The sequence below is a fragment of the Myotis davidii genome, unplaced genomic scaffold (assembly GCF_000327345.1).
Source record: "Myotis davidii unplaced genomic scaffold, ASM32734v1 scaffold557, whole genome shotgun sequence".
Taxonomy (NCBI): Eukaryota; Metazoa; Chordata; class Mammalia; order Chiroptera; family Vespertilionidae; genus Myotis; species Myotis davidii.
In genome coordinates, this window is record NW_006289557.1 from 1,219,473 (window position 1) to 1,236,814 (window position 17,342).

Below are 17,342 nucleotides of genomic sequence, written 5' to 3' on the forward strand. Positions count from 1 at the left end.
TTTGGTAAATGAAACTCATAGAGTCCTGAAGGTTTCCTCTACTTCTGGTGCTGGACCACATAGATATGACTCCTACCTCCACTCACTGCAGCTCCACCCTGCTACTCACTTGATTAAGTCACTAGGCAAACATCTCCATTCAGAACGCTCTGTCTTCTCAACATGGTTGAAAACCTAGACAGTAAACTAGTTGCCTTTATAGAGCAACGTGTGAAAAGAAGCACACCAAGGTCTTTAAATGCATTCAGAGTGCTCTTTCCTTAAAAAGCAGACTATGGATTAAGGTTCCATAAGATCAGGATTTTTTGCAAACAGTTGTTGGCACAATTGTTGGCAGGATTTTTTGCCAACAATTTAACAGAGCAGTGTTCACTCAGCCTCAAAAAGAAACCCTAAAGAAGGGATGTATTTTCTTCAACTTCTGGGCCTGGAACTTCATTTTTTGTTGTGTGACTGCTAACATGGCAGGCTTTTCCCTTGTATACTATTAACAGCACCAACAAGTAAGCTTTATTTATGATTTCAGAATTTATAAGGCACTTTCCCATATTGCACCTCACTGGATACTCTTAACACTGTGCAGGGGAGAAAATGCTAATCTAAACAGTAAATCAGGTCAACGATCTAGATCTTGTAGCTTCAAACCCTGTGCCCTCTCCACCATGCCATGTTGTCTTACATATAACTGTGAGCATCCTGTTTTGCAGTTGACAAAGCTACTTCTTAAACAGTAAAGTGCATCATTCCTGAATGTGCTTGGAGTCAGGAATGATGTCCTGGATTTCTTATCCATTGTAGGAACTGCTGAGTCAAATTTTACTTTTTAGTCAAACCAGACTATCAGGGAAACTCCATTAAAATAATAAGTTTAAACACTAAGCAATGAAGCTCATTTTATCTTTTTAATTAGAGAAATTATTTAAGATTGCTTTGATATATTCCACAATTGACATGGTTCGCCTTTAGTTACTTTGTAGGTATGTGCGGCGATGGAGCCAATGACTGTGGGGTAAGTAGTGGCCAGTGTGTGGGACCACAGTCTCACACTGGATTGTACTTGCCCAGAGCCCTACAGAGATAGTATCCTCTGGGATATACACTCTCTCCACTCCTCTTGTTGAAGAAACGGATGCTGAGCATTTGGGAGAGTTTTGGCCAAAGCTACATAATAACTCAGTGGTCACTTTTACTGGGAGGCCCAGTGCCATCTCTTTCTTATGTGGCAGGCAGATTGAAGTCTGGGGTCATCTCCTAGCTAGTGTTTGGGCCCACAAGCCATCTTGTGGACAGCTTAACTGGCCCCTTTCTTATGAGGCCTCAGGAGAGATGTATGTGAGTGTGCACGCACCGTAAGCAAACTCTTTGCTTTCAGGCTTTGAAAATGGCTCACGTGGGCATCTCTTTATCAGAGCACGAGGCATCTGTGGCCTCACCTTTCACTTCCAAAACTCCAAACATTGCGTGTGTACCTCAACTTATCAAGTAAGTGAGCACTATACACTAACATTGTTTTAATCTCTCCTGCCTTCTAGGTACAGATCCCACTGTTCTTTTTTATTTTTATTTTATCATGTATTTATTTAAATTGTGTGTTTTTTCAATTACAGTTGACTTTCAATGTTATTTTGTATTAGTTTCAGGTGTGCAGCATAGTGGTTAGACAATCACTTTATGAAGTGTTTCCTCTGATGTTTCTGGTACCCAACTGGCATCATATTATCAACTATATTCCCTTTGCTTTACATTCCATGACTATTTTGTAACTACCGATCTATACTTCTCAGTCCCTTTACCTTTTTCATCCAGTCCCTACCCCACCCTCCCTTCCTCTGGCAACCATCAGTCTATTCTTTGTAACTGTGAGTCTGTTTCTGTTTTGTTTGTTCATTTATATTGTTCTTTAGATCCCACATACCAGTGAAATTATATGGTATCTGTCTTTCTCTGACTGACTTATCAGATTCCATTGTTCTGCAAGTCAAAGACCAGAGAAACTTTGCATCTTTGGGTGGGGAGGTGCTTTGCAGGAGAATTTGGTCAAACATTCTACTTCCCAGTGGACTTCCCCGGAGCTAAAATAACCCTGGGAGAACAGTGGCATTTCTAATAAAAATCACTGAGTAGGCTACTTTTAGAAAGTTGGAATCTGGCACTTGTTACTTCTTTGACAGTGTTGATCATATTATTATTATTATTATTTAAATGTATCTTCTTAGATGCTTGATAATGAGGAACTGAGAGAAATTTTCTCTCCCCATTTTCTTTCCTTTCTCTTGCCTCTTTATGCTACCTTGGGATATCCTTCCCATCTCTAGTTTCCAAAATATTTATTTTTGCTGCTTCTACTAAAATTTCCCTTGGTGCTTTATCTCCACCCCCCACCCCCTCGAATATATACTTCTGGTACATTCTTTAAATGACAGAGGAAGTTAGCACTGTGGCTGCTTTGGGTTATTATAACTAGTATCTATAATAATAAAAGCATAATATGTTAATTAGACTGGATGACCTTCCAGACGAATCTGGGGCTGCGAGGGCCAAGGCAAGCCGTCGCAGCTGCGAGGGCTGAGCCTTTTGCACAAATTTTGTGCATTGGGCCTCTAGTGTGTTTATAAAGTGTTTTAATGCCTGTTTTCTTATACTTCAAAAAGCCTGGAGATGTAGGAATGGTCACTATTTTTTCTACAAATAAAGAAATTGAGGCTATGGGAGGGGGCTGGGTTGAGGCAGGCAAAGGGCAAGGCAATCCCTTGCGGCTGCGAGGGCTGAGCCCTTTGCACAAATTTTGTGCATCGGGCCTCTAGTGTGTTTATAAAGTGTTTTAATGCCTGTTTTCTTATACTTCAAAAAGCCTGGAGATGTAGGAATGGTCACTATTTTTTCTACAAATAAAGAAATTGAGGCTATGGGAGGGGGCTGGGTTGAGGCAGGCAAAGGGGGAGGGGAAACATAAGGACATGTGTAATAGTGGCAACAATAAAAAAAATTTGAAAAGTAAAAATTTTTTTAAAAAACGAAAGAAATTGAGACGCAGAGAATGACCCAAGCTGACACAACCATATAGGATTGGAGATGGTATTAGAATTAATTTTGTTTAAATGTGTTTTATCTACAAATGCCATACTCTTTTCCCCACATTAAAATGATGATTTGGCTAGCTCCTTCCAATTTTTATTTCTTTATTTATTCATCTGTTCAACAAACATTTATAATGTAGACACTTAGTGCCGGGAACAGTTGGAGGCAGAAGCGAGTAAATCAAGCGTCCCTCCATCGCATGACGTTTTCCTCCAGCGAAGAAGTCAGGCAATAAACACACGCACAGATAAATCAGGGCCGATGTGAAGGGTAGGAAGATGACCAGGGAGGTGGAATTGGCTGTGCCAGGTGAGGTGGTGTGGGAAAGCCTTTCTAAGGAGCTGAGGGATGGGAGAAACCGCCTTCTAGGCAGAGCGAATGGCAGCAGCAAAGCCCTGGAACAGGAAAAAGCTGGGGGTGAGGATAAGGCTTTGGAATCCCAGGAAACCATTACAACCAGAAGTAAATTTACACTCTATTTTTTTCCCAAATGAAAGAAATAAAAGTGGCATTTTACAAGTAATTTATTTTATGCTTTTATATATATATATACCCTTTACCCACAGAAAAACAATAGTAACAAAAATGAGCAGACTCATTGTTCCTATTTAAATGTGATACATGACTAATTTGAATGTGTATATTATTTTAGTCAGTTTTAGAAGAAGTTGGGACTCACAAATGAAATTTGAATGAAATATTTGTGCAAACTCCTGAAGCAGCTGCATGAAACTAGCCCCCAAACCTGCAATGTTACTTATAGTCCTTGGTTCACAGATGAAGAAACGTGACCCAGAGAAGGGAAATGACCTTCCAAATTACATTAGTGAGTAGGTATGAGATCTGGGACCAGCCCAAGTCCCCAGACTCTGAGCTAAAATAATGTCTGCAGAAAGGATAAGAGTAGCTCTAAATCTGGCTCTCTGGTTGGATCGCGGCCCATGGACCTTGCGGTGGAATTGGCCTTTCCTGAAAATGTAGTCATTTAGCTCCCTGACAGCCGCTCCCACTGGCTAGAGGCTGTCCCGTCTGTCAGGCACACAATGAAGTTAGTCAGACTTTTGATCTTTTCTCCTGAGCTCAGCTGAACAGCACAGAATAACTGATCTCATTTTGTTTCATCACTTTCATTACTTTCTCGTTTCTTTTCTCACACAGGGAAGGACGCGCTGCCTTCGTTACCTCATTTTGCATGTTTAAGTACATGGCTCTGTACAGCATGATTCAGTATGTTGGTGTTCTGCTGCTCTACTGGGTATGGCTTGGGACCTAGCCTCTTGGCTAGTGAGAACTGGGACAAGGGGCGGTGTACTCTCAACACGCAATGCCTCTTAAAGTGCAAATAGGAGATTGGAGCACTCACAGCCCTTCTAAAAATGATCGTTCATGTTTTGAAAATAAATCAGAAATAGATACATGCACACAGGAAAAGCTGTTGGTGTGAGTTCTCTGAGAGAGAATTATCTAGCGGTAGTTGAGGATCAGAAAGGAACACATCACTTTCTCGCTGTTGCTTTCACCAGCTTAGACCGGGTCTCTATCTTTCCGGTCCAATGTGGCTGTCCTCTTGCATACCACTCATTAAAGAGTTGATTCTCTGATTGGGTGCTGGACTGTTTCAAAACTGGCTCTCCCTGGAAAAATAAGGCCTGCTTATGAATGTTTGCCAATTTTAGTGGTGTAAATGCTCCCACCATGGCTGGAGTCAAGTGATCCAGCTGAACATGGAGTCGGGGAGACACGTACAGTAGCATACTTTATGTAGTACTTGCACCATATAGATACAAGAGTTACAAATAATCTCAAGAACATAGATAACAGTAAAGTATAGGAAAATGATTGGGAAGTGCCAAGTTTTGAGTACTTATTGCCTCTGTTTTCATTATAATTCATTTAATAGTAAATTTGTATTATTTAAGATTTTATATAGGCTGTGTTTAGCAACCAGGTCACAAAATTTCTAAAAATCTAGCAATAGACTCTTATGAGCTAGTATAAGCCAGCATATTACTGACTCTCTGCACATAGGGATTTAAAAATTGACATATTGTACCACAAAACACACACATAGGTCTTGGGAGGGCTTTTACTATTTAACCGAACATAAAAGGAGAATATCCATGACTACTGCTTGTGGACTCAACATGTGGGGGCTTCTTATATTAGCTATCACAGAGAAAGGGAACTCTGTTTGTGCTGGAGATATCTAGATTTATCTCTATGTCTTGCCCTCTCCCTCCTGGTTTGAAAGTTTTAGCTCTGTTACCTTTGGATTACCTATGTCTTTTCCCACTCACTAATGAATGAACTGGAGAAGAAGTTATTTGTAGAGATTTGATTCTATTTTTAAATCACAATAACTCTTGCTCAAAACTAGAGTTAAACATAGGTCATCATTATGGCCTTTCCACCAAGGGGTAAGTTACTTGAAATATGTAAGACATAAAGAACATCAAGGTGCTTTATCAGGGACTTTCTATCAACATCCAAGAAAGCAAATAGTGGGTTCAGTTGTCATTTTCCATCAGTAAAATTTAGGTAAGATCATCACACATTTGTCAGTTGTTACTATTGGGAATGCACTCTTTTAGTGTCAGATGACACCCCAACTTTTCTGCTAACAAGTAGAGAAGAGAGCAGAGATGAATCTGGGAGAGTGAGCTATTCCCCTCAGCAAGGGGAGATAGTGATGCACAAAGGACCCAGCTCAGAATGCACATGACCGGGGCCTCCTGGTTGGACAGGATTTCACAGCCTTGCCTTTGGCACTCCCACCAACATAAACAGGCCTCTGACCACACCATCTTCTAGGTAATTTACTTGACAATCCTAAATTGCCATGAGAAAGTGAACGAAATTGATGTCAAACTTCATCCAGAAGGTCACAACTCTTTTGAGCTGTTTTCCTTTTTATTTTCAGGAGACCAACAGCCTGTCAAATTACCAGTTTCTGTTCCAGGATCTGGCCATTACAACTCTTATTGGTGCAACAAGTAAGAAGTTTTTAAATCTTTCTTCCCAGGGGTGCTCCCCAGAAGGCCCCCCAGGAGGGGAGGACAGCAGCTGCAGCAGATGTGATGTTTGACTTATTCCCAAAGGTGTATACAGAGAGGGAAAATGCTAGCAAAGGAAAAGCTGGCTAGTCATTTTGCTATTTTTCACAAAAGTTGGAGCATCCATAAAGGTCACGAAATATTAAAAAACAAACAAAAACAACACCTTGAAAATCAGAAATGCTGGCTTTGGTGTGCTTTTACTATTAGATATAGTTATAAGTGAAATGTGCTTAACATATATCTTATATGTTTTTCATCTCCAAATCATAGCTTCACAAGATCTAGAACAGAGAAAGGTCCTCTTGCCATTAAGCCACTTCCACTCCCACCTTCTAACTAATAAATGAATGTCTTTACAATTTCCCTGCTATGGCATTTTCTTCCTACCTGAGCACTAACAATCATCTTTTCCAAATTCTCTGCTTTCCTCTCTGTTACATATAAATGCCAACAGCCCCACTTGTACTTTAAATCCTACCTCCCCTTACCTTCTTAAGAACTTTGTTCATGTAATAACCCCTTCCTCCATCATGTTCATCTTTTCTCTGGGCACTGGATCATTCCCATCAGCATATAAATATATTTCCATACCTTCTTTCTTTAAAAGTTCTTCCTTTCCCAGCAGGCGTGGTTCAGTTGTTGAGCAGTGCCCCAAGAACCAGGAGGTTATGGTTCAATTCCTGGACATGCCCAGGTTTTGGGCTCAATCCCCGGTAGGGGGTGTGCAGGAGGCAGCTGATCAATGATTCTCTCTCATCATTGATGTTTCTATCTCTCGCCCCTTCTCCCTTCCTCTCTCTGAAATCAATAAAAATATTTAAAAAATAAATAAAAGCTCTTCATTGACTAAAATCCACCACTATCTGTTGTCCCCCTTATTGTCAAACTTCCCAGTTAGTTGTGTATGCCCACATTCTCCACTTGCCATCTCTAATTCTATCATTTCAATCAGCCAGATTCTAACACTTAAAGACATGAATTTGGATGTTTGGTCTGTGCTGATGTTTGGTAGGGGATAGAGTGGTAGGTTGGCAAATGTTTGACAAATGGCTTTCCTCCCAAAAAATATGATTTTACATATATGCACATAATTTATCATAAACTTTACTGAAAAAAGTGTGGTGAACAATTTTCAAGTAATAATCAAATATACAATGTCTTTCTTGTAAATTCCAGTCTGTCAATTAATTCTCACAAAATGCTTTCACTGAATTTTACCAAATTCTTATGTCCATAGTCAACCTATGCTATTGATGACTGAATTAGTTTTCACATAAAACTTTCTTGACATTTTTCTTGCCCTGAATGACAAAACAACAAAAACTTATGTTGAAATTTTAACCATTCATCAGTGATGTAAACAACTTATTTCTAAATTACTTAATGGTTTTTGAATACTGGAAGAATATTTCCTCAGTAAAAAAAAGAAAAAATTTGTGCATGATGTAATGACTACAGACATGACACACTTTTAAGTGTAATCTCCATTATTAACTTCAAGAACATAGATAATTCTAAAATATAAAATAATTTAAAAGCTATCAGTTTTGAGTGTTCATTATCTTTGCTTTTCATATATTTATTTAATCGTAAGTTTACATCCTTTATTTTTTATAATGGCTGCGTCTAATAATTGGCTTGCAAATTTAGCAGAAATTGGCCTTTGTGAGCCAGCCCCAGCCACCACTGGCTGGAAGGATGCATGCTACTGAGGCATGAAAAGGTACAAGTCTCCCCTTGCCTCTTTACATGCCTCAGGGTCTTGCTTCCACATTATTTCTTCTTATATCTTCTCATCACAATCTTAACAACCACCATGCCAACTTATTTTTAAAACTTGTTCAAAGACTGTTTTTGGAGAACGTGTTCAGGGGGAGGGAACTACCATCACTGCTTCAGCAGCCACCTTACTGATGCTGCTCTTGTCAAGTCCACCAGTGACTTCCGTTGACGGCAACGGCCACTTCTCTTTCCTGATTGTACTTGAATCTCTCAACAGCACACTCCTTCAGCAGAAGTTTTCTTCTCTGGGATGTGACACCACACACTCCTGGATTATGTATCACTTCGGTGAAGACAGTTTTCCTATTTCTTTTGCTGACCTCTGCTTCACTACCTGTCTTCTAACTTTTGAAATGTTACAAGTCTTCATTCCAATGTTCTTGGATTCTTTTGTCTTTTCAATCTACACTGTCTGCCTAAGTGAATTCAACCAATCCTATGACTATACATGCTGATATATCCCAAATTTACATCCCTTGCCCTGATGTCTGTCCTGAGCTCTGGAAATGTAGCTACTCAGCACCTAATGTTGGATATTTAACAGAATGTAGGCCTAGCATGCCCAAATAGAACTCTTTATTCTATCAGATCGTACAGCTAACAAAACCATTAAATATTTACTATTTAGTCTGTACTACTTCCTGAAATAGGTGTAAAAAAAACTAGTAAAATGGAGTAAATATTGTCAAGAGAGCAATGCAAAATGGAATGGGGACGCCTCTAGGAAGCGGAGCTAACTCACCTCCCTCCATGTGAAACTGAACTTTTGAACTGAGCTAAACTACAAATGGCTACATCCTGAATTGGCTCTGCATCACTGAACTCTCTATTAAGAAATAACAATTTCACCTAGAAACAATTAATCATGTATAGCATAGCGCAAGTCTGCCTGCCAGCACCTATCACAACTCTCTCAAAACAGCTTGTATAACTCCTTTGGAAACGCCACATTTTTCTGTCTTTCCCTTGGCACACAATCAGGTTTCTACCCAAATCTGTGTGCCATAAATTTCATTTCCTAAGGCCTCAAATAAAGCTTTTGTTTGCCTTGCTGTTCTTGGTCAGCATTAATTGATATTGGCACTTGAAATATGTCAGTGAAAAAAAACACACACAAATAAAATTCCTTAAAAGAGCACCATTAATCTACCTAGTTATTCAAAGACCTGGAATTATCCTTAATTTCTCTCTTTCTTTTTTTTTTTAGCCTTCACATACAATACATATGAAATTCCTATTGGCTCTACCTCCAAAAAATATTCTGTATCCCTTCTCTCCATCTTTATGGTAGCCACTGTCACAAATCATTGTCACTTCTCCTGTAGATCACTGCAATAACCATACAACTGTCTTGCTTCCACTCTTATTGCCATCCCCTCACTTCCATTTACCTTTCAAACAGCGATAAGAGGGCTAGTTTCTTTTTTAATTTAAATATTGTTGTCATATTCTTGCTTACAATGCTCAAGTGGCTTCTCATTTCCACTAAGGCCAAAGTCTTCCATAATTTATTTTTGCCCACTTCTCCGACTTTATGTCTAACCACATTGCTACTTATGTACTGTTCCAGGCACCCCAGTCTTTCTGTCTCTTGAGCATTGCCAAGTTGTGGTCATCTCCACACCTTTGATTTTGCTATTTCCTTTGCCCAAACTACTTTCTCTTTAGATCCTCATGTGACTTTGACTTTCCTTTATTACTCAGATTGTAGCTCAAATGTCACCACGTCATAAAGGTCACTTTAAACAATGACCAAGCCAGTTATTGTGTAGCACACAATTCTGCTTTATTTTTTCACAGTACTTGTCACAGTCTGAAAGTATGATATTTATCTGTTTTATATGTTTTTCCTGCCTCCCCTCACCCAGAGTGTGCACTTCATGAGAGTAGCACCTTGTCTGTCTTGATCACTGCTGTCTTCCCAGGGCCTCTAATAGAGCCTGACTTAGCAGAGGAGTTCATTAAATACTTGCTAAATCTATTGAAAGAACACTCTTGGACAGTCCTTATCGTTAACAGAGTTCTCTTTACATCAGGCCAAATCTATCTCTGTGTCACTTTCCCCATCACAGTTCTGCCATTTGGGGAGTCACAGCATAGTCTGAATTCCTCCCCAGGACAGTCTTTCAGATATTTGAAAACAATTCTCATTTCTTCTAAGATAACAAGCATCTCCAGGGTTTTTTTTATTTTATATATATCCTATACTAGAGGCCCGGTACATGAAATTCGTGCACTTGGGCGGGGGGCGGGTGGTTCTTCAGCCTGGCCTGTGCCCTCTTGCAGTCCAGGAGCTCTTGGGAGATGTCCAACTGATGGCTTAGGCCTGTTCCCTGGCCTCAGACATTGTTAGTGCTGCCATGGAGGCAGGAGAGGCTCCCACCCCCGCTGATACGCTCACCAGCTGTGAGCCCGGCTTCTGGCTGAGAGGCACTCCCACTGGTGGTCAGTGCACATCATAGCGACCAGTCATTCCACCGTTCTGTTGATTTGTATATTAGCCTTTTATTATATAGGACAATAAAAGCCTAACATGCTTAGTGTCTGGCCGTCCAGTCATCTGTTCAACCAATCAAAGCATAATTTGCTAATGATATGCTCAACCACTCACTATGATGTGCACTGACCACTAGGGGGCAGATGCTCCAACCGGAAGTTTAGCTTGCTGCTGGGGTCTGGCTGATTGGGACTGAGCAAGATGGACCGGACATACCCTGGAACTCTCCTGCAGCCCCTCCCTCCAGCTGGCCCCACCCCTGATGGGGTCACGCCCGTGCACAAATTCGAGAGGAAGGGAGAAGGAGAGAGAGATAGAAACATCAATGATGAGAGAGAATCATTGATCATTGATTGGCTGCCTCTTGCATGCCCCCCAAACTGGGATCCAGCCCGCAATTTGGTCATGTGCCCTGACGGGGAATCAAACTCCTGACCTTCTGGTTCATAGGTCAGTGCTCAACAACTGATCCATGCCAGCCAGGCTCAGGTAGTGTTTTAACAGAGATCTCCTTGAACTCTGTCAGTTTAAAAAATATGAACAAAGAAATACCTCCCCCAATCTTTGCAGATTGGTTCTGTGCCGGGCACTTCAACACTTAGCCAAGCTTGTGTTGAGTCTAGAGATCATCCAGAGCTGAAAGCATAGGGGTTTTCTGGTCATTTCTGAGCATGTATCTTGTCCTGGTCATGTACATGGCTTTCTGTATTCCCCCAGTACGCACAGGTGATGGTGAATACCACCATCTCCCAAAGAAACTTTAGCTTTTCTTTCCAGGCTTTAGGCATTTATTTTATGTGTCATCTTTTGCCTCAGTGACTGCACGTAGTTTGTTAACCTTGCAATGCTTTGGAGCAGTGCATGCTGCTTTCCCACCCCAAGTAAGTTTTGCATTAAGTGAAACAGAGATTAGCACCTTGCACCAGGGCTTCAGGAGTCCCCAGACAATTTAGAACAGACATGCAGAATAATTTGTGGCTAAAGCCTGCTCTTCCCTCTCTGTAATAAGGAAGCAGGGTCTCCCACCTGATATGTGTGCTACCATCTTCACGTTTGTAACTGAACTGGGGGGAAGGGAGGCAATGGCAGGTAAGAATGCACGGAGCTTTCCTAATATTTTCAAGTTGCCTTTTTCTTGATTCAGCATTTGTTTGGATGCTGTAAACCTTTGTCTATTTTTCAAAGTTCTGACAAAGTTGGTTCTTACAGTTTCTGCTGGTTTTTCAATGTTTCTAATGGAGGGATGGAATCTTGGAGCTGTTTACTCTGCTATTTTGCTGATGTCCTCATAGTTTAATTTCTTAAGTATTTGAAAGCATTACATCGTAGGGACTGCATGTTGTTCCATTATATAGATGTGCCACAATTGATGCTGTGATGAACATCTTTCTATATTTCTGATATTTTTTTAGAATAGGATAAAATTCCAGAAGTGGAATAACTATATGAAAAGTTATGAAATTTTTTCAATCTCTTCATATTCATTAACAAAGTGCCCTTCAGAAGGTTTTTATCAATTTATATTCCCACACGCAGTATAAGAAAAGTGTGCATTGAATACTCCCTCACCTATAATGTAATAGTCTTTGCCAATTTAATAGACACAGAAAGGGCATCTTGTGGTTGTTTTATGTCTGCCGCCTCACCAATTTCTCATATGACTTCAATTTGAATCTACTATTGTATTGTTCATTCAGTTTGTGACGTACTTTGATTTGTCAATTTCCTCAGATATGTGGGCCCAAGAAGTTACACTGTTTTTCTAAAGAAGAATGTAACATTTCCCTGCTCTCATATATATAACACTTGAATTTATTTTACAGTGAATTTGAATGGTGCCTACCCCAAGCTAGTGCCTTTCAGACCTGTGGGAAGGCTGATCTCCCCACCTTTGCTGCTCTCTGTGATTTTCAACATACTTCTCAGCCTGGCCATGCAGACGGTGGGCTTCATTCTGGTTCAGAGGCAGCCTTGGTACAACATGGGAATGTACAGGTAGGGTCACAGACTTGATGCCAGCTTCCCACTCTCTAGTTTCTATCACACATCACATGGCCCGTACGGCAGGAGGCAACTGAGTCTTCATTCTGCCAAAGGATTTGGCTTCCTTTAGTCCCTTGGGTACTTTTCCAGAGACCTTCGTTTCTCTGTGATACAGTTTGATAGTAACATTCATTGGCCCTCATCTTTGCCTGTCTTAGATGATCCTCTATGACCATCTTTTCTATCAAGGCTGATCATGCATTGTAGTTTGCTTGGACATCCCCAGTTTAAGCCTGATAGCCAATGACATTATTAATATCTTTTCTTTCCTCATTCAAATCTGTACCTGCTGAATGATAAATTATGTGGTCACTCTTAAAAATGTTTAGAGATATTAAGACACCAGGGGAAAGATTCATGATGTATTCATCTCTCTCTCCCACGTAGCATTAATATGCATGATTGGTGCTCAATTTTTTAAATAAATAACTTGGATCTATCTATCTAATCTATCATTTATATATCTATCTATCCAAAACATGGCTCTATCTGTGCTGGTTTCTTTCTCTTTACTTTTCAGTAAATTCTTTCCCAAAGTTCTGGCAATTATAGAAACACTGAGGCCATGGAGTCTTGCACGTATTCTCCATCAGTGTCTGTCATCTTACTTCATTGGTTTCTTTGGTTTCCTTTTTAGTGCCTGCACAGTGCAAAATAAAAGCATTTCAAATTTAACCATGCCACCAACTGCTCCAGGAAAAGTTGAAAGTAATGATGGCTTCCCAAGTTTTGAGAACACAACTATATGGTTCTTGGGAACAATCAACTGCATTATTGTGGCTCTTATCTTCTCTAAAGGAAAACCATTTAGGCAGCCGACCTATAAAAACTGTGAGTAGAATTGTACAGGGTCAGTGGTGAGAGGTCATTGGAGAGGAAGACACACATGCCTGGGGTCATTCAGGGAGCCGCCGAAGAGTTGGCACTTATTCAGGGTCTCCTGACTTCCACTCCAGGTTGCTGTAAAACACACTGTGCAGCCTCATTTTGTGGTCTTTTGTTCCCTCCCTCAAAGCTGTATGAAATGCTAAGGCTTCTTTATCCACCTCTTACTTTCACCAGAAGTCTGTCTCTAGGTGTCTTTCCATGGGATCACTCCAAACTGGAAAGACTCATTTATTGCGCTGCCTGTCAGAATTCATCCTGGGGGAGGAAGGGAGGAGGAACACAGCACTCACTTGCAACATGTCTCCTGCCATGAAGACAATGGGCAGGTTGGCATCATGTGGTTGGCCGGCTGGGAGTGGTTTCAGGCTGGAGGAACCTGACTTCAGAGTTGTGGAGGCTCTTGGCCAAAGCATCTCCTACTTCCTTACATTCTGAGCTGGGAACAGAGTGTGTGTTAGAAATATGGGACCCGCCTTCAGGTTATTTATTTGGACACCATCACTACCCCCCTCTAATCGGAAAAATTTAGAAGCATAAGTTGAAAAATCAATATCCTCATAAAAGTTTGTTCAGAGAAAATTGTGTTGCCCTTCTTCTTGGAATGACAAAGCAATAGAATGCTGGCCTCTACATGATTGCAATTCAAACATGTTTATTTACAGCCATCCTTTCCCCCCGAAAAAGATTTGAGGTGGATGATTTGCATTAAAGACACTCAGATACTTGAATGCCTTCAAGGCATTTATTCTGTAATAATAAAAATAACTTCTTGTAATAATCTAAGTGTACATCGTCAATGTTACCCTCTATCTATTGCCACTTGCCTCAAGGACATGCATAGACATTTTAGAGGTGAGACCCATTGCATAGAAATGAGTACTTTCCATTGATTATGCTGTGTTTGGATGTGGAAATCAAGTAAATTTAATCAGCATTAATCTAGAATATGTCTTTCAATAGATGTGACACTCTACATTCTGATTTCTCTAAATGATAGCTTGTGTTTTTATTTCCTCAGATATATTTGTCCTTGTGCTGATTGTACAGCTGGCTGTGTGTCTATTCATCCTATTTGCTGATATTCCAGATTTATATAGGCGTTTGGATGTAAGTCTTATTTCTGGGATATGATGTTTACAGTTATTTAACACCCTGAATTCAAAAAGCAGGTCATGACTGCAACTGACATGGATTCTTGGACACCAATTGTTCTTTTAGGACAGCTTTTTAAAATGCTGAATTTATTCATAATTTTTATTTAAGCTGGTCTAGTATTGATTTCAAGTATTTCAAAAGCATTAAACACTTTTCTTTTATATTTTATTGATTTTTTTACAAAGAGAAAGGGAGAGGGATTGAGAGTTAGAAACATCGATGAGAGAGGAACATTGATCAGCTGCCTCCTGCACACTCCCCACTGGGGATGTGCCCACAACCAAGGTACATGCCCTTACCGGAATCGAACCTGGGACCCTTGAGTCCGCAGGCCGGTGCTCTATCCACTGAGCCAAACCGGAAAGGGCAAACACTTTTCTTTTAAAGGGATTCCCTTTAAGATTGGAAAATCTATTTATACATTTTTTCAAATGTGAGAGAATTTCCCCCTAAATGCTTTTGTTTTGAAGCTGTTTAAAACAGAATTGCCTATAACACTTTTTCAGTTAATTCTTAAATTTGTATTTACATCTTTCTTGTTTACCTCTTTAGAAATGTATTTTTCTGATGTTCATACTTAATGTCAGCAAAACTTACCTTAAATAAAAGCCATGAACTCTCAGATTTTTGTTACAACTTTGAAATAAGAGAAATTTTATAAGTACAAGCAAGGGAAAGTAATATATTTTGATTTTCCTAACCTATCCTACATTTCAAATAGAAGTTAAGCATTACTAAATGCCTTTTAGACCACTAAATAGAAAGCAGAGAGAAGATCAGAGAAACTGAGTTATTTTTAACTTAGTGCTTTGCAGACCTGCTCCCTTCCTCTCTGACTCAAAGACAAGTTTCACAAGGGCCAAGATCCTATCTCATTTGTTCTTGTGTAGACAGTGCCTTGCCTAACAAATGGGTACAAAATGGCAACAAATGACTGGCGGATGGTTGTATGTCAGTTTCCTAAATGTAGACAAGCACTTGGAGCACACAGTGTATTCCAAACCGATAGTACCTTCAGAAACCCAGTGAGACATAAACTAGTGGTACATTTAGTTTTTGTTCTTGTAATTGCACTAGAGGCCTGATACACGAAATTCATGAAATAGTAGGCCTTCCTTCTCTTGGCTGCTGGCACCAAGTACCCAGGCTTGCTTCCCTCTGGCTGCCTGCAAGCACTCGGGACCCCGGCTTCCCTCTGGCCCTGGCTTCATCTGGAAGGATGTCTGGAATGACGTCCAGAATGAAGTCTGGTCTAATTAGAATATTACTCTTTTATTATTATAGAGCACTATGGTTAACACTGTAATTGCCACTGTTGTTAAGTGTCTTCATAAATTACATTAAGTACTTATGAAGATAGTCTTTGTCCTTTAGTTTTCCAAGTGGGTTAAAACTCTGTAGCCCTGCAGAAGTGAGGATTAAGACATGCTGGGCTTAGTCACACTCTTTAATAGTGAGCACTCTAACTGGGAGGCTCAGACCCCTGGCATAACGAAATAAGGAACATATTTGGTTGGGAGGGAACATGTGTGAAGTCACTGCCAGCATGATGGCAAAGGATTCTGCAAAGAATTATTGCTTACTCTAAAAATAGTCACTTTTCTTATTAGTGCATAAAATTGTGAGTACATTTTAGAAATGTGAATATGCAGACAGGCAGGGAAAATTATAATATTGTTACTTTATCCTTTCATCTTCGAGAATGCATATATTATAAATGTGCACTGTCTGATTTATGAAATTTATTTTCTTTAAAATGAAATCATGAGGTTTTGCAACCTAATTATTGTTCATTTAAAAAAATGCATGAATTTTTTTAAAAAACAGAGGATATATTCACATATTTTAAAATTCAAAAGTTAAAGTTATGTAGTGGAAAAAAAAATCTTCCTTCTCTCTTTGTTCCCCAGCTACCAGTTCTCCTTTCTGGAGGCAACTGATGACACCAGTTTTATTTTACATAATTTCAGACATATTTTGGGATATTTACACAAATATATGAATTTGTATGTGTCTTATATGTATATTCCGCCATATTGTTACACAAATAGTAGCAGACTATTACATTTGTTCAGGTCTTCTGAAATAGAGATGTCAAGGTGAGATGAGATGTGTAAGAAAGTTACTGGAGGGATTGCCTATGGAAGAAAAAATTCAGGAAGCTAGAGGAGGTGCAGAGGGTAGTTTCAGACTATAGCTCAGTTATAAGAAAGTTGAGCCAAAGTTGCTCATCAGAGGTGTCTAGTATCTCACAGAATGAATGTGGTTGGAAGCCTGCTGCCTTCAGTTTTATTACCACGAGCAGCCCGTGGAAGTGTGGCCTTAGGGTGAACGAATTCTGCGTCTAGCAGCTGGGGCACCTGTTATTTATCCTCTCGGCAGCAGATCAGAGTGTAGCCTGGTCCTGGCTGCCACAATCAAGCAATAGTCCTGCACTTTGGTCTTTTGTGTAACAGTCTATTTTGCTAATTGATCCATATCAGTACATAAAACTTCTTCATTGTTTTTTATTCTAATGTAGTATTTCACCATATCCTATCTAATAAAAGAGAAACATGGTAATTAGCATACGACCGCTACCCTTCCCATTGGCTAATCAGGGTGATATGCAAATTAACTGCCAGCCAAGATGGCGGCCGGCAGCCAGGCAGCTTGAAACTAACGTGAGGCTTTCTTGCCTCAGTGATGGAGGAAACCAACATTCCCCACCTGCCTTGCAGGCCTCTGAGCCTGCAGTTTGAAACATTTTAACAAATATAGAAGCTAAAAAAAAACCCAGAAACCTGCTTTCAGCCAGCCGGGATCTCAGAGCTGGAGTTATACAGAGTTTTGATCATAGAACC

At 40.0% G+C, this 17,342-nt stretch overlaps 1 protein-coding gene across 1 annotated transcript in view; it reads left to right on the forward strand.

Annotated features, from left to right (window-relative positions):
- Positions 1–17,342, forward strand: part of ATP13A4 (ATPase type 13A4) — a 124,055-nt gene that overhangs the window by 96,507 nt on the left and 10,206 nt on the right. Inside the window, exons 21-27 of the mRNA XM_015562805.1 lie at positions 967–1,009; positions 1,373–1,482; positions 4,237–4,333; positions 5,999–6,071; positions 12,237–12,408; positions 13,094–13,287; positions 14,363–14,451. Of these exons, the coding sequence (XP_015418291.1) occupies positions 967–1,009; positions 1,373–1,482; positions 4,237–4,333; positions 5,999–6,071; positions 12,237–12,408; positions 13,094–13,287; positions 14,363–14,451 (778 nt within the window). The remainder of the gene's footprint in view (positions 1–966; positions 1,010–1,372; positions 1,483–4,236; positions 4,334–5,998; positions 6,072–12,236; positions 12,409–13,093; positions 13,288–14,362; positions 14,452–17,342) is intronic.